The sequence below is a fragment of the Montipora capricornis genome, unplaced genomic scaffold (genome assembly GCF_036669925.1).
Source record: "Montipora capricornis isolate CH-2021 unplaced genomic scaffold, ASM3666992v2 scaffold_12, whole genome shotgun sequence".
NCBI classification, from domain to species: Eukaryota; Metazoa; Cnidaria; class Anthozoa; order Scleractinia; family Acroporidae; genus Montipora; species Montipora capricornis.
The window spans coordinates 25,954-52,188 of record NW_027179884.1 but is presented as its reverse complement, the minus strand read 5'-3'; the positions used below and the strand labels follow the sequence as shown (position 1 = coordinate 52,188).

The 26,235-nt window shown below is 41.0% G+C and overlaps 1 protein-coding gene across 1 annotated transcript in view; it reads right to left on the bottom strand.

Annotated features, from left to right (window-relative positions):
- Positions 1–4,544: 4,544 nt before the first annotated feature.
- LOC138034539 (fibrillin-2-like) overlaps positions 4,545–26,235 on the bottom strand; it is a gene marked incomplete at its 5' end in the record, with an annotated part of 42,864 nt that continues 21,173 nt past the window's right edge. Inside the window, 7 exons of the mRNA XM_068881822.1 lie at positions 4,545–5,365; positions 5,695–5,817; positions 11,440–11,562; positions 12,346–12,468; positions 16,208–16,330; positions 21,953–22,075; positions 22,422–22,544. Coding sequence (XP_068737923.1) covers positions 5,178–5,365; positions 5,695–5,817; positions 11,440–11,562; positions 12,346–12,468; positions 16,208–16,330; positions 21,953–22,075; positions 22,422–22,544 — 926 coding nt within the window. The remainder of the gene's footprint in view (positions 5,366–5,694; positions 5,818–11,439; positions 11,563–12,345; positions 12,469–16,207; positions 16,331–21,952; positions 22,076–22,421; positions 22,545–26,235) is intronic.

The window sequence follows — 26,235 nt, the reverse complement described above, 5'->3', positions numbered from 1 at the left end:
AGTTTTCTTTCAAAACGCATCCTGTTCAAGAAAAATTCATTGCCAAACTGGTGAATCCAAAGAAAAATTTCACTCAAAACACCAATATCGTACTCATCGCTTTGTGATTCATGCATATCGGTTTTTAGTGGAATTCACTAATTAGCCAATGAATTTACGATAGAAGAAAGCAAGAAAATGATTTAATTATTAAAGCAGCAACCGGAAACATTAAAACGCGGACAATTCGAAACCTTTTATTTTCACTAACCCTACAGCAGTAAGAATAAATAACCAGGGAGCTCCGCTTTTAGGCTTGGCTACATCTATATATTAGTTGCTCTGTCTCGGGAGATTTCCTAACACTCAAAAGAAGATAGTAGAGTCCACTCGACTATCGCCTCCTGCGACTTTGACGCTTCTTTCGTCCTGCGTACAACCGTAACTCCATAGTACACGCTGAACCGTCTACTCTTTGTTACTTTCAGTTTTTGCACAGGCTTGGAGGTTCGCTAACAACTCAAGAATCTAGTAGAGTCCACTCCACTATCGCCTCCTACTACTCTATGCTTCTTTCCTCCTGTGTGCACCGTAATTTCATGTTACACGCTGAACCGTGAACTCTTTGTTAATTTCAATAGTTGACACAGTCTTGGAGAGGTATTGCTAACAACCGTGGCAAGAATATTAATACTAGGAGAGGAGCATGTCCACTCGACTATCGCCTCCTACGACTCTTACGCTTCTTTCCTCCTGCGTGCAACCCGTAACATCCATAGTACACGTGCCAGAACTTAGTCTCTACCTGGAGCAGCTTCGTCCGTACTCCAACAATATCCTTCGTGACATGCGCAGTGCATATGAGCCAATGGTGTTTTTTTTTGCCCACACGGGCCCACATTGGTAGTCAGTCTGTGGCTTACTCCTGTGAACACTCATCGATCATCTGGGAACCACAGCCAACAAATGAATTACAATATCTTTTCACTTTCAAGTTGTCTGGATAAGTCACTGTGCCGCCGAACATCAATAGATACCGTATGTTGTTCTTCCGTCGTCCTAACTTTCTCCGCCTTAAATTAATCGTAACTATTTAAAAAAATTCTCGAATCTGATTGATTATTAACAGCTGTGATACTTCAGCATTAATAGGACGGCTTTTTTGTAATTGCTACAGTTGCACGCGTCATCAAGCCCGCGTCTTGAGGCTACCTTGAATAATTTATCCTTTTTCAGAGCCTTTTTTTTTTTTTTCAAAAAAACAACTATTAAAAGCAAAAGTTGAGCAGATCCAGCTGTTAAGAATTTCTATCAATGTCATCTCCCTCTCCGGGCCTATTTACTGCAATAGCTAAGATTAATTGAGAATAGGACTTTTTGTCGAACAATTCACGGAGTAATCGTGACTCGAAATTTCATATAGGTTCTCGCGCATCGCGCTCGTAGCCTTATTTTAGAAACTCACTTGCATGATTTATTTCCCGAAAAGGCTATTCCACATCAGTTCTATTACCATTATGAATAATTGCCTTTCTGTGAACATAATATTTTGCGGGTTGATGACTGTAACAGGTTATGATGAATATTTTTCATGTGATATTCAATCTTTAGAAATTAATAACGTGTCAATAAAAAACCGTCACTTGCCCATCAAGAACGGTAAACATTATCTGGATGCTTTTTTTACACCACACATTCCGGTCCAATTGCGGTGCCTTTATCCAAGATGTTCTGTTCGGTTAGTTGCTGGACATGATAAGGAAGTATTATTCGCCCCCCTCCGAACAAGCGACGAATAGTATATATTCTTAGCCTGTTTTAAACAGTTTGCGTCGTCCTATCTCCAACATATCCCCTCCTTACAAATGCAGTTATATGAACCAATAGAGTTTGTTGACACACGGCCACATGGCTGCAGTTTTTATGTTTTCCCGTTGAAACTCATCGATCGCGAATCTGGGAAACAGAAACCAACAAATTGTTATAAGTAACAAATGTCCTTTCTTTTATCTTCCCAATTGGCAATAAGTGACCTGTTCAACAAAAACCGGTTTAGACCCATTCCTGCATTTTGTACTCGAACCGTAAGCATATTTTTTTTTAACCATTAATCCGGTACTTTCTCTAGGACACAAGTATCCAAACAATTTTAAGTCCAGCCGTTATCGACCAAAAAAAACTGAATTGTTCAATTTGATGATAAAAGCATGAAACTTGGCCACATCACTAATGACCCTGCTCTTTTGCCAACGAACATCGGCTTTACCTCGCGAATAGGTTTTCAAGAGTAAGGATATTCACCGTAAAACCTGGATCTCAGCTGATAAGAAGAACTGAGAAACGACTGGATTATTTTCTGGTTGATAAGTTTTTATGGAAATCCTCGATGAGCTGCAGGGCCTACATACCCGCGTCGGAAATCTACGAATCTGACCACCTGTGGCTAGGCTTCGAGTACGCCTCCCCTCCAAACGCCAACGCCGCAACATCTTCCAAAAACGCCCACCGAACCCAACCGAACCTCAAACTCCTCCGCGATGACGCTAAAAGCGTAAAGCTTTCTCCAACATCACGCGTAGTGAACTTTTCAACCACCCTCTCTTCCATGACCGTTCTCCGAATGCGATTGAGCAGAGAATCTCCGATGCGCTCAACGTTGCTGCAACGGACACCTGCCCACCAGCCGAAAATGAGGACCCAGTTTGGTATACCTCAGATTTCAGGGCTAGATCGAAGAGATGCTCGCTGAGAAAGACCCTAAAAAGCGAAAAAAGAAGATCCGAGAAATGCGCCAGCTTCGGCAAACGCTAAAAGTCACTACTACAAGTCACGCTCTCAAAAAATCACCCAGGCTGCAGAAAATCGCAAAATCGAAGAAGAGTTTCGCCTCATGCGTGAAGCCAAAATGGTCAAAAACAGCGACAGCTGGTTTGCCCGCCTGAAAAACTCCGTGAACACTTCCACCAACCACTTCGGCTCTCGTGAAGTCAAAACTCCCCCGAAATCTCCGACTCTGAAAGCCACCCGTATGGCCTCCCAGAACGCGAAATCGCCGTTGATGAGTCCCCTCCAACAGTTGAAGAAGTTAAAGTGCGTTCTCAAAGCTCAAACGGTAAAGCTATCGGCACCGACGGTCCTTGCCGCTGAGCTTTTGAAATACAACGACTGCCCTGCCCTAGCAGAACTGGTCACTGAACTGCTGACCAACGTCCTGGAATGGTGGTGAGGTCCCCGACAGTTGGAAACACTCCCGCGTGCGGTGCCTTTTCAGAACAAAGGTCTTGCTTCTGACCCTTCGGAATACAGAGGTCTGAGTATCAACTCGCTGCTGAATAAGGTGCTTATGATTATCGCGTTGGACAGAATGAAAGAGTCCTACGAATCTAATATCATGCCCGAACAGTACGGTTTCAGGTCCGGTGTAGGCACTGTTGATGGTATCTTCGTCGCAAAAAGACTGATAAAGACGACGTTAGGCTACTTCAACGCCTGTTTCATCATCGATTTACGAGCTGCTTTTGATCACATCTCTCGCCCGTTACTGTACGAAATCCTTCGTCTCCGCACTGGTGCCAATAAGCTAATCGATATTCTCGAGAAAAACTACGAAAATACGACGGGGTACATCTCTGGTACCAAAAAAACTGATGCTTTCGACATCAAAGTCGGGGTACGCCAAGGTGCACAAGAGTCCCCCTGCATCTTCAACATCTCTTTGTATTTATTTGTATTTTGCATTTATTTGTATTTGTATTTAAAATGTCAGCAATTTTTACAAACATGCCCAAAAGATTATGTCTCAGATTAGAAGCATCAAAAATCTTACGTGTCGTTTTTGTACCATCGTGAGCTTCGTATCTTTGGTTTTAGCTATGACGTCATCATGCTACCGTCCGTCCACCCCTCCATGTATGCCAATGAGACCATTATCACGGGACCATATCGTGGCCTCAAAGTTGACCGCTCACCAATTACTGGGTTTCGATTGGATCGCAGGCTCAGGCCATTTTTTGGAGATCTTGTTTGAAAAAGCTCGTTATTTCTTGGTTCCAGTATTTTCACGATTCTTGTTCGAAGACAAGCTGGCGTGTTTCAGTGACATACATCAAAATGTGAATGATTTCGTTCTCAGAGATAAAGTGGAATAAAGTACGTCAATAAAACTATTTTTGGACCTTAAACTGACAAAGTGTCCTTACGATCTGTCACATCAAGAGCTAGTACGCCTGCAACTACTAATTTTAGCGTGATTCCTATTCGCTGGGTTTTGACAGCTCACTCTGAAATGGCTTTTTTCTTTTTCCGTTCGCTTGCTGAGGAGTTGTTTTGTTTTTTGTTTTTTTAGCTCATACGATTCAATAAAAAATTATTGGTCAACTTGTGAATTCCACAGTATATTTCACTTGAAAAATCGATATCGCACTCATCGCTTCGTGATTCGTGCGATATCGGTTTTTCGCGTCAAATTCACCGTGGAATTCACTAGTTAGGGAATGAAGTTTTCTCTAGAAGAATGCGAAGAAAATGATTTAACTAAGCAGTACCCGGAAATACCAAAACGCAGACAATTCTAAACACCTTTTATTTAGTACGCTAACCCTACAGGACCCTACAGCAACTGTAAGAATAAATAACCCGAGAGCTCCGCTGTTAGGCTTGGCTAAATCTATATATTATTTCCTATCTTTACAATTCCTCCTAAATTGTTTTCTTCCAGCTGAATTAGAGCAGGCAACAAGACCTGGCAAATTTTCCTGACGGGTATGTTTGAATACTCCCTCTAGCAAACTGTTAAGAATATGTCTTAAGCATACCTTTTTACGCTATGATTTATGCATAATACACTCAACACATTACTTAGGACTACAAAGAGATGAGAAATATTACTAGAGACGATAAATATTATTCAGGACGGTAAAGAGATATATATTTAATTATCTCAGCTGAGCAATAATGCACCTTAAATTAGTCGCCAATCTTATAAACGCGATTTTTGACAAAAAGCAAAAGGAGCCCGAGCAAAAGAAGGGTATTCACAATATTCGTCAAACCACTTTGCAGAGCTAACGATCATGTGCGCACAATTCTTGTTACGCGGACGACCGGTTCCCCATGCGTTATAACGTTTGCTGTTCGTCTTCTCTGCTGATATACCGTCAAACCAAAGCAAATTGCCATTTTCTCGCTTCATACCAAGCCTAACAATTTTTTTTCCCCGCTTGCCTCATCAAGCGAGCAATAAAGTTGTTTTCCTGCTCCGATTTAATTATTGGAATGTCTGCTAATATTTTCTGGCATGTTTTTCGAGCATCTTCCAGTTTTTTGGGTGGATCCGCAAGCAGTATATAGCAATATTTGTCATTTGCCACCCAGTCTTTAGGACAATCTAAAAACGGAATATGAGCAAACAAAAATTGTCATAACATTAAAGATGGCACAAGTGTACCGTAAGGTTGTAGAGTGCAGATTGCAAAAGGTCGGTTGATAATTTTGCTATAACAGTAACTTAACAACATCATCCTCATCGTCACCTGTAACTCAATTATCGTAAATAGGAGTCGCCTGCACCTTGTAACTATCACTAAACAATGCATCTGGACAATAAGTATCTTCTTACTTTTGAAGGTGTCTTCTTACTCTTAAGTTATTGTAAAATGTAAATATTCCTTTTCTTTTGACCGTAAAGAATGAAATTTGTTACGAATGAAATCTTGCCTGAGCAGTTTCGTCCGTCTCCAACATATTCTTCCTTACAAGTGCAGTTATATGAACCAATGGTGTTGTTGCACACGGCCACATGGCTGCAGTTATGTTTTCCTGTTGAACACTCATCGATATCTGGGAACAGCACCAACAAGCTATAATTAGTAAAATATCCTTTTACTTTCTAGTGGCATTAAGTCACTGTCCACGAGATCTTTAGACTCTGTATTTTGTACTCGTGCCCAAGCTTTTTCACCTTTAATTAGTCTTTCTCTGAACGCTATTCATGCGGGTACATTTCATCGGTATTTTTCGTGTAATATCCAGCCAAAAGAAAAGCCGAAATAAAAAGGCCAAGTTGCATAAAGAATGGTAAACATCATTGCTTGCTTTTATACACCCCACACCACACAGGTGATCCATCCTACTAGTACGAATTGGCTGGATCTGGATCTAACCCTAACCCTGCATACGGCTGGGGCGCCTGAAATTTGAATTGACCAATCAGCATTCAGCGGGCGGGAAAAATTTTAGTGTCCTGACGTCATATCAATTGTGTGCTCTCTGGTTGGTTAGATACAAAATATTGAAATTTCAGTTGATCGTCTTCGATATCAACATTCAGTCCTAGCCTATCGATCTCTTCGTCTATGTACATGAATTTTAGATTATATTACAATAGCTTTATACGCTGAATATGTGCAATCATATGGATTGGATCAGTAGAGCGGGTTTAAGATTTTATTCAAGGTGGACTGAGATAGTTACAAAATATTGGAGTTACAAAATAGTGGAGGCAGTGTGACCCAGTGGTTAGGGCGCTTGCCTTGAGATCCGGAGATCCCGGGTTCAAGACCCGCTCTGACCACTCGTTGAATTTGATCTTGGTAGCTTCCCAGTCGCACTTGTAAATAGCCAACTGGTTAGCCTCCAGCCAGTTGGGATTCTTAACAGTTGTTGTTGTTCTGTTCTGTCGTTTCGTTGTGTTTCATTGGCCCTGAAAAGCCCCGATGGGGAGCGGTCAATTAAGTATGTATGTATGTATGTATAGTTACGGACTTATTCGGCAGAGGAAGACTTCGCCCACAGGACTCGGCTGCGAAGGAGTTTGTTGAAACCTTCCACCAGTCCAAAGTACATTTGTACGAGAAACTTCAGATCATTCCCTCTCTGGCTTTCCGTTGGCAGGGGCTTAAGTCCTTGTCTAGAGATAAATCGGTGGCCTCCTTGCAGTTTAGCGACGGTTTTGGTTGGGGACGGTGATCGGTGAAAGTTCGGTAACGTTTATACAAATTATTGCTACAAGAGAATGAATGTTGACACGAAAGGCATTTAAATCTGGGAACTTTCCTCTCTGGAGACCACATCGATAACCCACAGAGGATTTAGAAAACGAGATACTACAACAGATACAGCAGTAACAGATTAAAAATTTGAAACATTTTTGGGTTTTAAACTTTAAGTGTGGCACCAAAACCGGGTTACCCGCGTCCGGCAAATCTCTGGCTTATTTTCCCAAGGCAAAACTTTAGCTGAGAAATTATGCACTAAATAGCTTGTTCTTCGTCGAACTTAACCGAGAAATCTCCAGCCAAGTATTAGAATAGGTCAAAACAATTTTAATATAATTGCCTTTATATTTGTTTAACTTGGGAAAAAAAGAAAAATACCCATGATCGGTTCATTTCGAGTGGCATTTGTTGCAGCTAAATAAACAACGCCATTTAGGCACACATGAAACGTAACACTTACGTTAGGACACTAAAATTTTGACTGCCGCGTGCACTGCGGGCGCAACCACCGTAAGCAAGGAACCGAATGGTATGTACTAAAATAAATGCTAACTTCAGTGACTGTGGATATTTTCCTATACTTCAGTGAATAATTGTTTAATAATATGAAATACAGGTCAATAACTGTACACGTTTTTTCGTCCCCAGAGTATCTAGCTTTACATGTGCAGATGTACGAGCCGTCTTTATTGTGACAATCTTCATTGACGTCACAGACAAAAAGAAGCATTTTGCATACATCAATATCTAGGTTTTATAGAAAAGAAAGGTTACGTTTATACAAACGTTGGCCTTGTAGCACTTATATTTTAAACAGAGTTAACTGAATAGAGTGTAATGTGAAGTGCTAGATTTCAATCCCATATGAACCATGTGAGCGTTAGCCCTACTGATGGAAATGCCCATTTCCATCTGTAGGGCTAACGCTCACATGGTTCATATGGGATTGAAATCTAGCACTTCACATTACACTCTATTCAGGTAACTCTGTTTATAGAAAAGAGGATGTCCAATGTAAAAATATAACGTTGATTCTATTGTTTCTACGTGGGGTCAAGTGATTGTATTAAATCATTTTAGCAAAATTGGTTTACGACATGGGGACGGCAGAGAACTCATAGAGCTTTGGTCCCTGACTAATTTGACATATTGTTCTGGAAAAACCGCAAGGTACTTTTGTAAATGGTTTAAACCCAGGAATCAATTCAAATCGTTTCATAGCGGAGCTCCGCGCGCTCCGAAAACGCGCGCGTGCGCGTGCGCGGAGCACCATTGTTAACAAAATATGGTAACCCATCGATGTGAGAAATCTTGGTTTTATAGCCATGACGTCATCGACCGGCCGTACATACATACGTACGTGCGTACGTCCAGACGTACGTACGTAAGTCCACCCCTCCATGTATGCCAATGCGACCAGTATCACGCTTGTTTACAGCATACATCTTTGATATCGGACATCCATGTTTTGATCAATTGACACCTGTCCAAACAAAGCATCCGCTGACCAGTACCACGTGACCATATCGCGGGCCCAAGCTTAGAGCTTACCGAGGGGTCATCATTTATTTCCATCCCTCAAACTAACATTTTCCTTTTTAATCAACTTATACGACGTACAATCTACATTAGACTTCAAATCTACTTCAACGAAACAAAGATTTTAAACAAGCTGAGAAGATTCACAATAGGTAAGGCAAAGAGTTGAACCCGGATCGATGGTTTCACTTTGCAGTTTCCGATATCCACTAGACCAACGAGACAAGCTCTCGGAAAGTCGAATTTTTTAGAGTATTGACATAATAGTACCCAGCAAAACAATTGAAAGTTAACCGTCTTCAACGCGGTTTTTAGACCTAAATAGACTATAGATCAGCGCGGCTTAGCCTAGAAACGCTATTGCTTGTTGAACTAAAGCTGTAATTCTGCCTGTTTTCATTCTTTTTACAGCGGTAAACATGTCAATACTAACATGGGATATTGAGACGTGTAATTGTTACGAAATGTCCAATGTCAATTTAAGGGATGGAAATTAGTGTTGACCTTACCGAGGTCTACTAGTTTTTTTTTTTTTTTTGTTTTTTTTTTCAAGTTGACCGCTGACCAGGTACTGGTTTTTCGATTGGATTGCAGGCTCAACCCAGGTTAACTCACCTAAACATAAGGAAAAAACCTTAAATGATAATGACCACAACCAGGTTTTCTAACCCGCAAGAATGACCACCCCCAGCAAACCGTTGTTTTAACGAAAACCGCTGGCCAGCAACCTTGTTCTGGTCATTGCTGTCTAAGGTCTTCCAAACATTCATTGTTCGCCCACTCTCCGTGGCTCGATGCGGCTACACGGCCATACTACATCAACTATAGTTCTTACACAGTCAACGCTTTTTGTGTTCAGGTGGAAAACGGTTTGCTGGTTTTAATCCAGTTTGACCTATCGTGATATCTGTGGTCCACACAGGTGGCTACGCCGATATTCAAGTCAAGCATCGGAGCTCGAGGGGTATAAACTTAAAGCTGAGTGCTTATTTTTAATTTCTTTAGAGCTGCTTTTTTTCTCTGTATTGCAATTTTTCGCGCATCTTTAGAAGCACTGAAAAGGTTACATGATTCTTGGAGGACCTGTGTCTAGAACAGAAACGAAGGCAGAGCGAAATGGAACGACAACGACAAGATAGAATTCCAGTAATAGTTCATACTTAGTGGAAGAAGTTACTCCATAAATTCTTTCCTGCGGGCACTAAACCCTTTGTTATTTTTACGGATGTGTTATTTAAAGTGGATGAGTATTTTTAAAAGGTGTTTTAATCGGTTCTTCCTTTGTTCAGGAATGAAAATCAAATTTTTATTGCCAACTGGAATTAAATAACAATTATCTGTTCTCTTTTGGAGTTGATTAGGTTGTTTGTTTCGCTCTAAAATGCGAGCGAACAAGTGCTTTTTAATCCGTTTACCCAACGTACTGGTTTTCGTTTTTCCTCGACAGTGACAAGAAAGTCCTGCCCTATGTTATAAACACGCAATCGAAATGAGTTCTCGTAAAATTAGGGGAAATCTCATTAGCTTGTGTTTTCAGAATTAACTTCACTTCCCACGGCCTGCTCCCGTCTGACCTTGTAGCTCAGTCGGTAGAGCGGCGGAGATCTAACCCGAAGGTCGTGGGTTCAATTCCCACTCTGGTCAAAGTTTTTCTCTGTCCTTGTGTGGGCCCATTTCCATCTGTAGGGCTAACGGTCACATGGTTCATATGGGATTGAAATCTAGCACTTCACATTACACTCTATTCAGTTAACTCTGTTTAAAATATAAGTGCTGCACGGCCAACGTTTTTATAAACGTAACCTTTCCTTGTGTTTTCAGAAGTTTGTTTAAGGCACCTAAACGTTATTTAAGTGTTGGAGCGGATCTTGTTTGAAGTTCGTCCTTTCTTGGTTGCATTGCCGTATTTTGCCGATTCTTGTTCCAAGCCAAGTTGGCGTGTTTTAATGAAATACATCAAAATGTGAATGATCTCGTTTCGGAGAAAAAGTGCATTATACTAGATCAGTAAAACTATTCTTTGACCTCCAACTTCCAAGGAATTTTTTTTAATGGCTTCTAATTTTAGCGTAATTCCTATTTTTTTGGCTATTGACAGTTGCCTCTGAAATGGCTTTTTTTACTTTTCCATTCGCTCGCTAAAGGTGTGCTAGTTTTCTTTCAAAACGCATCCTGTTCAAGAAAAATTCATTGCCAAACTGGTGAATTCCAAAGAAAAATTTCACTCAAAACACCAATATCGTACTCATCGCTTTGTGATTCATGCGATATCGGTTTTTAGTGGAATTCACTAATTAGCCAATGAATTTTACGATAGAAGAAAGCAAAGAAAATGATTTAATTATTAAAGCAGCAACCGGAAACATTAAAACGCGGACAATTCGAAACCTTTTATTTTCACTAACCCTACAGGCAGTAAGAATAAATAACCAGGGAGCTCCGCTTTTAGGCTTGGCTACATCTATATATTAGTTGCTCTGTCTCGGGAGATTTCCTAACAACTCAAAGAAGATAGTAGAGTCCACTCGACTATCGCCTCCTGCGACTTTGACGCTTCTTTCGTCCTGCGTACAACCGTAACTCCATAGTACACGCTGAACCGTCTACTCTTTGTTACTTTCACAGTTTCACAGGCTTGGGAGGTTCGCTAACAACTCAAGAATCTAGTAGAGTCCACTCCACTATCGCCTCCTACGACTCTTATGCTTCTTTCCTCCTGTGTGCAACCGTAATTTCATGTTACACGCTGAACCGTGAACTCTTTGTTAATTTCATAGTTGCACAGTCTTGGGAGGTTTGCTAACAACCGTGGCAAGAATATTAATCTAGGAGAGTCCACTCGACTATCGCCTCCTACGACTCTTACGCTTCTTTCCTCCTGCGTGCAACCATAACTCCATAGTACACGTGCAGAACTTAGTCTCACCTGAGCAGCTTCGTCCGTCTCCAACATATCCTTCTTGACATGCGCAGTGATATGAGCCAATGGTGTTTTTGCACACGGCCACATTGGTGCAGTTGTGTTCTCCTGTTGAACACTCATCGATATCTGGGAACACAGCCAACAAATGAATTAAATATCTTTTCACTTTCAATTGTGGATAAGTCACTGTGCGCGAAATCAATAGATACCGTATGTTGTTCTCGTGTCCTAACTTTCTCGCCTTAAATTAATCGTAACTATTAAAAAATTCTCGAATCTGATTGGTTATTAACAGCTTGATTTCAGCATTAATAGGACGGTTTGTAATTGTACAGTTGCACGCGTCATCAAGCCCGCGCTTGATGTACTTGAATAATTTATCCTTTTTCAGAGCTTTAAAAAAAACAACTATTAAAGCAAAGTTGAGCAGATCCAGCTGTAAGAATTTTATCAATGTCATCTCCTCCGGCCTATTTTGCAATAGCTAAGATTAATTGATAATAGGACTTTTTTGTCGAACAATTCAGGGAGTAATCGTGCTCGAAATTTCATATAGGTCTCGCGCATCGCGCTCAGCTTATTTTGAAACTACTTGCATGATTATTTCCCGAAAAGGTATTCCACTCAGTTCTATTACCATTATGAATAATTGCTTTCTGTGAACATAATATTTTGCGGGTTGATGACTGGACAGGTTATGATAATATTTTTCATGTGATATTCAATCTTTAGAAATTAAAACGTGAATAAAAAACGTCAACTTGCATCAAGAACGGTAAACATTATTGGATGCTTTTGTACACCACACATTCGGTCAATTGGTGCTTTCTACGTGTTCTGTTCGGTTAGTTCTGAAATGATAAGGAAGTATTATTCGCCCCCGAACAGCCGAATAGTATATATTCTTGCCTGAACAGTTTCGTCCATCTCCAACATATCCCTCCTTACAAATGCAGTTATATGAACCAATAGAGTTGTTGCACACGGCCACATGGCTGCAGTTATGTTTTCCCGTTGAACACTCATCGATCTCTGGGAACAGAACCAACAAATTGTTATAAGTAAAATGTCCTTTTTTATTCAATTGGCAATAAGTGACTGTTCACAAAACCGTTAGACTCTGCATTTTGTACTCGAACCGAAGCATTTTTTTTTAACCATTAATCGGTCTTTCTCTAGGACAAGTATCCACAATTTAGTCCAGCCGTTATCGACCAAAAAAAACTGAATTGTTCAATTTGATGATAAAAGCATGAAACTTGGCCACATCACTAATGACCCTGCTCTTTTGCCAACGAACATCGGCTTTACATCGCGAATACGGTTTTCAAGAGTAAGGATATTCACCGTAAAACCTGGATCTCAGCTGATAAGAAGACTGAGAAACGACTGGATTATTTTCTGGTTGATAAGTTTTTATGGAAATCCTCGATGAGCTGCAGGGCCTACATACCCGCGTCGGAAATCTACGAATCTGACCACCTGTTGCTAGGTCTTCGAGTACGCCTCCCCTCCAAACGCCAACGCCGCAACATCTTCCAAAAACGCCCACCGAAACCCAAACCGAACCTCAAACTCCTCCGCGATGACGCTAAAAAGCGTAAAGCTTTCTCCAACATCACGCGTAGTGAACTTTTCAACCACCCTCTCTTCCATGACCGTTCTCCGAATGCGATTGAGCAGAGAATCTCCGATGCGCTCAACGTTGCTGCAACGGACACCTGCCCACCAGCCGAAAATGAGGACCCAGTTTGGTATACCTCAGATTTCAAGGCTAAGATCGAAGAGATGCTCGCTGAGAAAGACCCTAAAAAGCGAAAAAAGAAGATCCGAGAAATGCGCAAGCTTCGGCAAACGCTAAAAAGTCACTACTACAAGTCACGCTCTCAAAAAATCAACCAGGCTGCAGAAAATCGCAAAATCGAAGAAGAGTTTCGCCTCATGCGTGAAGCCAAAATGGTCAAAAACAGCGACAAGCTGGTTTGCCCGCCTGAAAAACTCCGTGAACACTTCACCAACCACTTCGGCTCTCGTGAAGTCAAAACTCCCCCCGAAATCTCCGACTCTGAAAGCCACCCGTATGTCCTCCCAGAACGCGAAATCGCCGTTGATGAGTCCCCTCCAACAGTTGAAGAAGTTAAAAGTGCGTTCTCAAAGCTCAAAAACGGTAAAGCTATCGGCACCGACGGTCTTGCCGCTGAGCTTTTGAAATACAACGACTGCCCTGCCCTAGCAGAACTGGTCACTGAACTGCTGACCAACGTCTGGAATGGTGGTGAGGTCCCCGACAGTTGGAAACACTCCCGCGTGCGGTGCCTTTTCAAGAACAAAGGTCTTGCTTCTGACCCTTCGAAATACAGAGGTCTGAGTATCAACTCGCTGCTGAATAAGGTGCTTATGATTATCGCGTTGGACAGAATGAAAGAGTCCTACGAATCTAATATCATGCCCGAACAGTACGGTTTCAGGTCCGGTGTAGGCACTGTTGATGGTATCTTCGTCGCAAAAAGACTGATAAAGACGACGTTAGGCTACTTCAACGCCTGTTTCATCGATTTACGAGCTGCTTTTGATCACATCTCTCGCCCGTTACTGTACGAAATCCTTCGTCTCCGCACTGGTGCCAATAAGCTAATCGATATTCTCGAGAAAAACTACGAAAATACGACGGGGTACATCTCTGGTACCAAAAAAACTGATGCTTTCGACATCAAAGTCGGGGTACGCCAAGGTGCACAAGAGTCCCCCTGCATCTTCAACATCTCTTTGTATTTATTTGTATTTTGCATTTATTTGTATTTGTATTTAAAATGTCAGCAATTTTTACAAACATGCCCAAAAGATTATGTCTCAGATTAGAAGCATCAAAAATCTTACGTGTCGTTTTTGTACCATCGTGAGCTTCGTATCTTTGGTTTTAGCTATGACGTCATCATGCTACCGTCCGTCCACCCCTCCATGTATGCCAATGAGACCATTATCACGGGACCATATCGTGGCCTCAAAGTTGACCGCTCACCAATTACTGGGTTTCGATTGGATCGCAGGCTCAGGCCATTTTTTGGAGATCTTGTTTGAAAAAGCTCGTTATTTCTTGGTTCCAGTATTTTCACGATTCTTGTTCGAAGACAAGCTGGCGTGTTTCAGTGACATACATCAAAATGTGAATGATTTCGTTCTCAGAGATAAAGTGGAATAAAGTACGTCAATAAAACTATTTTTGGACCTTAAACTGACAAAGTGTCCTTACGATCTGTCACATCAAGAGCTAGTACGCCTGCAACTACTAATTTTAGCGTGATTCCTATTCGCTGGGTTTTGACAGCTCACTCTGAAATGGCTTTTTTCTTTTTCCGTTCGCTTGCTGAGGATTTGTTTTTGTTTTTTTGTTTTTTTAGCTCATACGATTCAATAAAAAATTATTGGTCAACTTGTGAATTCCACAGTATATTTCACTTGAAAAATCGATATCGCACTCATCGCTTCATGATTCGTGCGATATCGGTTTTTCGCGTCAAATTCACCGTGGAATTCACTAGTTAGGGAATGAAGTTTTCTCTAGAAGAATGCGAAGAAAATGATTTAACTAAGCAGTACCCGGAAATACCAAAACGCAGACAATTCTAAACACCTTTTATTTAGTACGCTAACCCTACAGGACCCTACAGCAACTGTAAGAATAAATAACCCGAGAGCTCCGCTTTTAGGCTTGGCTAAATCTATATATTATTTCCTATTTTTACAATTCCTCCTAAATTGTTTTCTTCCAGCTGAATTAGAGCAGGCAACAAGACCTGGCAAATTTTCCTGACGGGTATGTTTGAATACTCCCTCTAGCAAACTGTTAAGAATATAATGTCTTAAGCATACCTTTTTACGCTATGATTTATGCATAATACACTCAACACATTACTTAGGACTACAAAGAGATGAGAAATATTACTAGAGACGATAAATATTATTCAGGACGGTAAAGAGATATATATTTAATTATCTCAGCTGAGCAATAATGCACCTTAAATTAGTCGCCAATCTTATAAACGCGATTTTTGACAAAAAGCAAAAGGAGCCCGAGCAAAAGAAGGGTATTCACAATATTCGTCAAACCACTTTGCAGAGCTAACGATCATGTGCGCACAATTCTTGTTACGCGGACGACCGGTTCCCCATGCGTTATAACGTTTGCTGTTCGTCTTCTCTGCTGATATACCGTCAAACCAAAGCAAATTGCCATTTTCTCGCTTCATACCAAGCCTAACAATTTTTTTTCCCCGCTTGCCTCATCAAGCGAGCAATAAAGTTGTTTTCCTGCTCCGATTTAATTATTGGAATGTCTGCTAATATTTTCTGGCATGTTTTTCGAGCATCTTCCAGTTTTTTGGGTGGATCCGCAAGCAGTATATAGCAATATTTGTCATTTGCCACCCAGTCTTTAGGACAATCTAAAAACGGAATATGAGCAAACAAAAATTGTCATAACATTAAAGATGGCACAAGTGTACCGTAAGGTTGTAGAGTGCAGATTGCAAAAGGTCGGTTGATAATTTTGCTATAACAGTAACTTAACAACATCATCCTCATCGTCACCTGTAACTCAATTATCGTAAATAGGAGTCGCCTGCACCTTGTAACTATCACTAAACAATGCATCTGGACAATAAGTATCTTCTTACTTTTGAAGGTGTCTTCTTACTCTTAAGTTATTGTAAAATGTAAATATTCCTTTTCTTTTGACCGTAAAGAATGAAATTTGTTACGAATGAAATCTTGCCTGAGCAGTTTCGTCCGTCTCCAACATATTCTTCCTTACAAGTGCAGTTATATGAACCAATGGTGTTGTTGCACACGGCCACATGGCTGCAGTTATGTTTTCCTGTTGAACACTCATCGATATCTGGGAACAGCACCAACAAGCTATAATTAGTAAAATATCCTTTTACTTTCTAGTGGCATTAAGTCACTGTCCACGAGATCTTTAGACTCTGTATTTTGTACTCGTGCCCAAGCTTTTTCACCTTTAATTAGTCTTTCTCTGAACGCTATTCATGCGGGTACATTTCATCGGTATTTTTCGTGTAATATCCAGCCAAAAGAAAAGCCGAAATAAAAAGGCCAAGTTGCATAAAGAATGGTAAACATCATTGCTTGCTTTTATACACCCCACACCACACAGGTGATCCATCCTACTAGTACGAATTGGCTGGATCTGGATCTAACCCTAACCCTGCATACGGCTGGGGCGCCTGAAATTTGAATTGACCAATCAGCATTCAGCGGGCGGGAAAAATTTTAGTGTCCTGACGTCATATCAATTGTGTGCTCTCTGGTTGGTTAGATACAAAATATTGAAATTTCAGTTGATCGTCTTCGATATCAACATTCAGTCCTAGCCTATCGATCTCTTCGTCTATGTACATGAATTTTAGATTATATTACAATAGCTTTATACGCTGAATATGTGCAATCATATGGATTGGATCAGTAGAGCGGGTTTAAGATTTTATTCAAGGTGGACTGAGATAGTTACAAAATATTGGAGTTACAAAATAGTGGAGGCAGTGTGACCCAGTGGTTAGGGCGCTTGCCTTGAGATCCGGAGATCCCGGGTTCAAGACCCGCTCTGACCACTCGTTGAATTTGATCTTGGTAGCTTCCCAGTCGCACTTGTAAATAGCCAACTGGTTAGCCTCCAGCCAGTTGGGATTCTTAACAGTTGTTGTTGTTCTGTTCTGTCGTTTCGTTGTGTTTCATTGGCCCTGAAAAGCCCCGATGGGGAGCGGTCAATTAAGTATGTATGTATGTATGTATAGTTACGGACTTATTCGGCAGAGGAAGACTTCGCCCACAGGACTCGGCTGCGAAGGAGTTTGTTGAAACCTTCCACCAGTCCAAAGTACATTTGTACGAGAAACTTCAGATCATTCCCTCTCTGGCTTTCCGTTGGCAGGGGCTTAAGTCCTTGTCTAGAGATAAATCGGTGGCCTCCTTGCAGTTTAGCGACGGTTTTGGTTGGGGACGGTGATCGGTGAAAGTTCGGTAACGTTTATACAAATTATTGCTACAAGAGAATGAATGTTGACACGAAAGGCATTTAAATCTGGGAACTTTCCTCTCTGGAGACCACATCGATAACCCACAGAGGATTTAGAAAACGAGATACTACAACAGATACAGCAGTAACAGATTAAAAATTTGAAACATTTTTGGGTTTTAAACTTTAAGTGTGGCACCAAAACCGGGTTACCCGCGTCCGGCAAATCTCTGGCTTATTTTCCCAAGGCAAAACTTTAGCTGAGAAATTATGCACTAAATAGCTTGTTCTTCGTCGAACTTAACCGAGAAATCTCCAGCCAAGTATTAGAATAGGTCAAAACAATTTTAATATAATTGCCTTTATATTTGTTTAACTTGGGAAAAAAAAGAAAAATACCCATGATCGGTTCATTTCGAGTGGCATTTGTTGCAGCTAAATAAACAACGCCATTTAGGCACACATGAAACGTAACACTTACGTTAGGACACTAAAATTTTGACTGCCGCGTGCACTGCGGGCGCAACCACCGTAAGCAAGGAACCGAATGGTATGTACTAAAATAAATGCTAACTTCAGTGACTGTGGATATTTTCCTATACTTCAGTGAATAATTGTTTAATAATATGAAATACAGGTCAATAACTGTACACGTTTTTTCGTCCCCAGAGTATCTAGCTTTACATGTGCAGATGTACGAGCCGTCTTTATTGTGACAATCTTCATTGACGTCACAGACAAAAAGAAGCATTTTGCATACATCAATATCTAGGTTTTATAGAAAAGAAAGGTTACGTTTATACAAACGTTGGCCTTGTAGCACTTATATTTTAAACAGAGTTAACTGAATAGAGTGTAATGTGAAGTGCTAGATTTCAATCCCATATGAACCATGTGAGCGTTAGCCCTACTGATGGAAATGCCCATTTCCATCTGTAGGGCTAACGCTCACATGGTTCATATGGGATTGAAATCTAGCACTTCACATTACACTCTATTCAGGTAACTCTGTTTATAGAAAAGAGGATGTCCAATGTAAAAATATAACGTTGATTCTATTGTTTCTACGTGGGGTCAAGTGATTGTATTAAATCATTTTAGCAAAATTGGTTTACGACATGGGGACGGCAGAGAACTCATAGAGCTTTGGTCCCTGACTAATTTGACATATTGTTCTGGAAAAACCGCAAGGTACTTTTGTAAATGGTTTAAACCCAGGAATCAATTCAAATCGTTTCATAGCGGAGCTCCGCGCGCTCCGAAAACGCGCGCGTGCGCGTGCGCGGAGCACCATTGTTAACAAAATATGGTAACCCATCGATGTGAGAAATCTTGGTTTTATAGCCATGACGTCATCGACCGGCCGTACATACATACGTACGTGCGTACGTCCAGACGTACGTACGTAAGTCCACCCCTCCATGTATGCCAATGCGACCAGTATCACGCTTGTTTACAGCATACATCTTTGATATCGGACATCCATGTTTTGATCAATTGACACCTGTCCAAACAAAGCATCCGCTGACCAGTACCACGTGACCATATCGCGGGCCCAAGCTTAGAGCTTACCGAGGGGTCATCATTTATTTCCATCCCTCAAACTAACATTTTCCTTTTTAATCAACTTATACGACGTACAATCTACATTAGACTTCAAATCTACTTCAACGAAACAAAGATTTTAAACAAGCTGAGAAGATTCACAATAGGTAAGGCAAAGAGTTGAACCCGGATCGATGGTTTCACTTTGCAGTTTCCGATATCCACTAGACCAACGAGACAAGCTCTCGGAAAGTCGAATTTTTTAGAGTATTGACATAATAGTACCCAGCAAAACAATTGAAAGTTAACCGTCTTCAACGCGGTTTTTAGACCTAAATAGACTATAGATCAGCGCGGCTTAGCCTAGAAACGCTATTGCTTGTTGAACTAAAGCTGTAATTCTGCCTGTTTTCATTCTTTTTACAGCGGTAAACATGTCAATACTAACATGGGATATTGAGACGTGTAATTGTTACGAAATGTCCAATGTCAATTTAAGGGATGGAAATTAGTGTTGACCTTACCGAGGTCTACTAGTTTTTTTTTTTTTTTTGTTTTTTTTTCAAGTTGACCGCTGACCAGGTACTGGTTTTTCGATTGGATTGCAGGCTCAACCCAGGTTAACTCACCTAAACATAAGGAAAAAACCTTAAATGATAATGACCACAACCAGGTTTTCTAACCCGCAAGAATGACCACCCCCAGCAAACCGTTGTTTTAACGAAAACCGCTGGCCAGCAACCTTGTTCTGGTCATTGCTGTCTAAGGTCTTCCAAACATTCATTGTTCGCCCACTCTCCGTGGCTCGATGCGGCTACACGGCCATACTACATCAACTATAGTTCTTACACAGTCAACGCTTTTTGTGTTCAGGTGGAAAACGGTTTGCTGGTTTTAATCCAGTTTGACCTATCGTGATATCTGTGGTCCACACAGGTGGCTACGCCGATATTCAAGTCAAGCATCGGAGCTCGAGGGGTATAAACTTAAAGCTGAGTGCTTATTTTTAATTTCTTTAGAGCTGCTTTTTTTCTCTGTATTGCAATTTTTCGCGCATCTTTAGAAGCACTGAAAAGGTTACATGATTCTTGGAGGACCTGTGTCTAGAACAGAAACGAAGGCAGAGCGAAATGGAACGACAACGACAAGATAGAATTCCAGTAATAGTTCATACTTAGTGGAAGAAGTTACTCCATAAATTCTTTCCTGCGGGCACTAAACCCTTTGTTATTTTTACGGATGTGTTATTTAAAGTGGATGAGTATTTTTAAAAGGTGTTTTAATCGGTTCTTCCTTTGTTCAGGAATGAAAATCAAATTTTTATTGCCAACTGGAATTAAATAACAATTATCTGTTCTCTTTTGGAGTTGATTAGGTTGTTTGTTTCGCTCTAAAATGCGAGCGAACAAGTGCTTTTTAATCCGTTTACCCAACGTACTGGTTTTCGTTTTTCCTCGACAGTGACAAGAAAGTCCTGCCCTATGTTATAAACACGCAATCGAAATGAGTTCTCGTAAAATTAGGGGAAATCTCATTAGCTTGTGTTTTCAGAATTAACTTCACTTCCCACGGCCTGCTCCCGTCTGACCTTGTAGCTCAGTCGGTAGAGCGGCGGAGATCTAACCCGAAGGTCGTGGGTTCAATTCCCACTCTGGTCAAAGTTTTTCTCTGTCCTTGTGTGGGCCCATTTCCATCTGTAGGGCTAACGGTCACATGGTTCATATGGGATTGAAATCTAGCACTTCACATTACACTCTATTCAGTTAACTCTGTTTAAAATATAAGTGCTGCACGGCCAACGTTTTTATAAACGTAACCTTTCCTTGTGTTTTCAGAAGTTTGTTTAAGGCACCTAAACGTTATTTAAGTGTTGGAGCGGATCTTGTTTGAAGTTCGTCCTTTCTTGGTTGCATTGCCGTATTTTGCCGATTCTTGTTCCAAGCCAAGTTGGCGTGTTTTAATGAAATACATCAAAATGTGAATGATCTCGTTTCGGAGAAAAAGTGCATTATACTAGATCAGTAAAACTATTCCTTGACCTCCAACTTCCAAGGAATTTTTTTTAATGGCTTCTAATTTTAGCGTAATTCCTATTTTTTTGGCTATTGACAGTTGCCTCTGAAATGGCTTTTTTTACTTTTCCATTCGCTCGCTAAAGGTGTGCTAGTTTTCTTTCAAAACGCATCCTGTTCAAGAAAAATTCATTGCCAAACTGGTGAATTCCAAAGAAAAATTTCACTCAAAACACCAATATCGTACTCATCGCTTTGTGATTCATGCGATATCGGTTTTTAGTGGAATTCACTAATTAGCCAATGAATTTTACGATAGAAGAAAGCAAAGAAAATGATTTAATTATTAAAGCAGCAACCGGAAACATTAAAACGCGGACAATTCGAAACCTTTTATTTTCACTAACCCTACAGGCAGTAAGAATAAATAACCAGGGAGCTCCGCTTTTAGGCTTGGCTACATCTATATATTAGTTGCTCTGTCTCGGGAGATTTCCTAACAACTCAAAGAAGATAGTAGAGTCCACTCGACTATCGCCTCCTGCGACTTTGACGCTTCTTTCGTCCTGCGTACAACCGTAACTCCATAGTACACGCTGAACCGTCTACTCTTTGTTACTTTCATAGTTGCACAGGCTTGGGAGGTTCGCTAACAACTCAAGAATCTAGTAGAGTCCACTCCACTATCGCCTCCTACGACTCTTATGCTTCTTTCCTCCTGTGTGCAACCGTAATTTCATGTTACACGCTGAACCGTGAACTCTTTGTTAATTTCATAGTTGCACAGTCTTGGGAGGTTTGCTAACAACCGTGGCAAGAATATTAATCTAGGAGAGTCCACTCGACTATCGCCTCCTACGACTCTTACGCTTCTTTCCTCCTGCGTGCAACCGTAACTCCATAGTACACGTGCAGAACTTAGTCTCACCTGAGCAGCTTCGTCCGTCTCCAACATATCCTTCTTGACATGCGCAGTGATATGAGCCAATGGTGTTTTTGCACACGGCCACATTGGTGCAGTTGTGTTCTCCTGTTGAACACTCATCGATATCTGGGAACACAGCCAACAAATGAATTAAATATCTTTCCACTTTCAATTGTGGATAAGTCACTGTGCGCGAAATCAATAGATACCGTATGTTGTTCTCGTGTCCTAACTTTCTCGCCTTAAATTAATCGTAACTATTAAAAAATTCTCGAATCTGATTGGTTATTAACAGCTTGATTTCAGCATTAATAGGACGGTTTGTAATTGTACAGTTGCACGCGTCATCAAGCCCGCGCTTGATGTACTTGAATAATTTATCCTTTTTCAGAGCTTTAAAAAAAACAACTATTAAAGCAAAGTTGAGCAGATATTATTCGCCCCCGAACAGCCGAATAGTATATATTCTTGCCTGAACAGTTTCGTCCATCTCCAACATATCCCTCCTTACAAATGCAGTTATATGAACCAATAGAGTTGTTGCACACGGCCACATGGCTGCAGTTATGTTTTCCCGTTGAACACTCATCGATCTCTGGGAACAGAACCAACAAATTGTTATAAGTAAAATGTCCTTTTTTTTTCAATTGGCAATAAGTGACTGTTCACAAAACCGTTAGACTCTGCATTTTGTACTCGAACCGAAGCATTTTTTTTAACCATTAATCGGTCTTTCTCTAGGACAAGTATCCACAATTTAGTCCAGCCGTTATCGACCAAAAAAAACTGAATTGTTCAATTTGATGATAAAAGCATGAAACTTGGCCACATCACTAATGACCCTGCTCTTTTGCCAACGAACATCGGCTTTACATCGCGAATACGGTTTTCAAGAGTAAGGATATTCACCGTAAAACCTGGATCTCAGCTGATAAGAAGACTGAGAAACGACTGGATTATTTTCTGGTTGATAAGTTTTTATGGAAATCCTCGATGAGCTGCAGGGCCTACATACCCGCGTCGGAAATCTACGAATCTGACCACCTGTTGCTAGGTCTTCGAGTACGCCTCCCCTCCAAACGCCAACGCCGCAACATCTTCCAAAAACGCCCACCGAAACCCAAACCGAACCTCAAACTCCTCCGCGATGACGCTAAAAAGCGTAAAGCTTTCTCCAACATCACGCGTAGTGAACTTTTCAACCACCCTCTCTTCCATGACCGTTCTCCGAATGCGATTGAGCAGAGAATCTCCGATGCGCTCAACGTTGCTGCAACGGACACCTGCCCACCAGCCGAAAGTGAGGACCCAGTTTGGTATACCTCAGATTTCAAGGCTAAGATCGAAGAGATGCTCGCTGAGAAAGACCCTAAAAAGCGAAAAAAGAAGATCCGAGAAATGCGCAAGCTTCGGCAAACGCTAAAAAGTCACTACTACAAGTCACGCTCTCAAAAAATCAACCAGGCTGCAGAAAATCGCAAAATCGAAGAAGAGTTTCGCCTCATGCGTGAAGCCAAAATGGTCAAAAACAGCGACAAGCTGGTTTGCCCGCCTGAAAAACTCCGTGAACACTTCACCAACCACTTCGGCTCTCGTGAAGTCAAAACTCCCCCCGAAATCTCCGACTCTGAAAGCCACCCGTATGTCCTCCCAGAACGCGAAATCGCCGTTGATGAGTCCCCTCCAACAGTTGAAGAAGTTAAAAGTGCGTTCTCAAAGCTCAAAAACGGTAAAGCTATCGGCACCGACGGTCTTGCCGCTGAGCTTTTGAAATACAACGACTGCCCTGCCCTAGCAGAACTGGTCACTGAACTGCTGACCAACGTCTGGAATGGTGGTGAGGTCCCCGACAGTTGGAAACACTCCCGCGTGCGGTGCCTTTTCAAGAACAAAGGTCTTGCTTCTGACCCTTCGAAATACAGAGGTCTGAGTATCAACTCGCTGCTGAATAAGGTGCTTATGATTATCGCGTTGGACAGAATGAAAGAGTCCTACGAATCTAATATCATGCCCGAACAGTACGGTTTCAGGTCCGGTGTAGGCACTGTTGATGGTATCTTCGTCGCAAAAAGACTGATAAAGACGACGTTAGGCTACTTCAACGCCTGTTTCATCGATTTACGAGCTGCTTTTGATCACATCTCTCGCCCGTTACTGTACGAAATCCTTCGTCTCCGCACTGGTGCCAATAAGCTAATCGATATTCTCGAGAAAAACTACGAAAATACGACGGGGTACATCTCTGGTACCAAAAAAACTGATGCTTTCGACATCAAAGTCGGGGTACGCCAAGGTGCACAAGAGTCCCCCTGCATCTTCAACATCTCTTTGTATTTATTTGTATTTTGCATTTATTTGTATTTGTATTTAAAATGTCAGCAATTTTTACAAACATGCCCAAAAGATTATGTCTCAGATTAGAAGCATCAAAAATCTTACGTGTCGTTTTTGTACCATCGTGAGCTTCGTATCTTTGGTTTTAGCTATGACGTCATCATGCTACCGTCCGTCCACCCCTCCATGTATGCCAATGAGACCATTATCACGGGACCATATCGTGGCCTCAAAGTTGACCGCTCACCAATTACTGGGTTTCGATTGGATCGCAGGCTCAGGCCATTTTTTGGAGATCTTGTTTGAAAAAGCTCGTTATTTCTTGGTTCCAGTATTTTCACGATTCTTGTTCGAAGACAAGCTGGCGTGTTTCAGTGACATACATCAAAATGTGAATGATTTCGTTCTCAGAGATAAAGTGGAATAAAGTACGTCAATAAAACTATTTTTGGACCTTAAACTGACAAAGTGTCCTTACGATCTGTCACATCAAGAGCTAGTACGCCTGCAACTACTAATTTTAGCGTGATTCCTATTCGCTGGGTTTTGACAGCTCACTCTGAAATGGCTTTTTTCTTTTTCCGTTCGCTTGCTGAGGATTTGTTTTTGTTTTTTTGTTTTTTTAGCTCATACGATTCAATAAAAAATTATTGGTCAACTTGTGAATTCCACAGTATATTTCACTTGAAAAATCGATATCGCACTCATCGCTTCGTGATTCGTGCGATATCGGTTTTTCGCGTCAAATTCACCGTGGAATTCACTAGTTAGGGAATGAAGTTTTCTCTAGAAGAATGCGAAGAAAATGATTTAACTAAGCAGTACCCGGAAATACCAAAACGCAGACAATTCTAAACACCTTTTATTTAGTACGCTAACCCTACAGGACCCTACAGCAACTGTAAGAATAAATACCCGAGAGCTCCGCTTTTAGGCTTGGCTAAATCTATATATTATTTCCTATTTTTACAATTCCTCCTAAATTGTTTTCTTCCAGCTGAATTAGAGCAGGCAACAAGACCTGGCAAATTTTCCTGACGGGTATGTTTGAATACTCCCTCTAGCAAACTGTTAAGAATATAATGTCTTAAGCATACCTTTTTACGCTATGATTTATGCATAATACACTCAACACATTACTTAGGACTACAAAGAGATGAGAAATATTACTAGAGACGATAAATATTATTCAGGACGGTAAAGAGATATATATTTAATTATCTCAGCTGAGCAATAATGCACCTTAAATTAGTCGCCAATCTTATAAACGCGATTTTTGACAAAAAGCAAAAGGAGCCCGAGCAAAAGAAGGGTATTCACAATATTCGTCAAACCACTTTGCAGAGCTAACGATCATGTGCGCACAATTCTTGTTACGCGGACGACCGGTTCCCCATGCGTTATAACGTTTGCTGTTCGTCTTCTCTGCTGATATACCGTCAAACCAAAGCAAATTGCCATTTTCTCGCTTCATACCAAGCCTAACAATTTTTTTTCCCCGCTTGCCTCATCAAGCGAGCAATAAAGTTGTTTTCCTGCTCCGATTTAATTATTGGAATGTCTGCTAATATTTTCTGGCATGTTTTTCGAGCATCTTCCAGTTTTTTGGGTGGATCCGCAAGCAGTATATAGCAATATTTGTCATTTGCCACCCAGTCTTTAGGACAATCTAAAAACGGAATATGAGCAAACAAAAATTGTCATAACATTAAAGATGGCACAAGTGTACCGTAAGGTTGTAGAGTGCAGATTGCAAAAGGTCGGTTGATAATTTTGCTATAACAGTAACTTAACAACATCATCCTCATCGTCACCTGTAACTCAATTATCGTAAATAGGAGTCGCCTGCACCTTGTAACTATCACTAAACAATGCATCTGGACAATAAGTATCTTCTTACTTTTGAAGGTGTCTTCTTACTCTTAAGTTATTGTAAAATGTAAATATTCCTT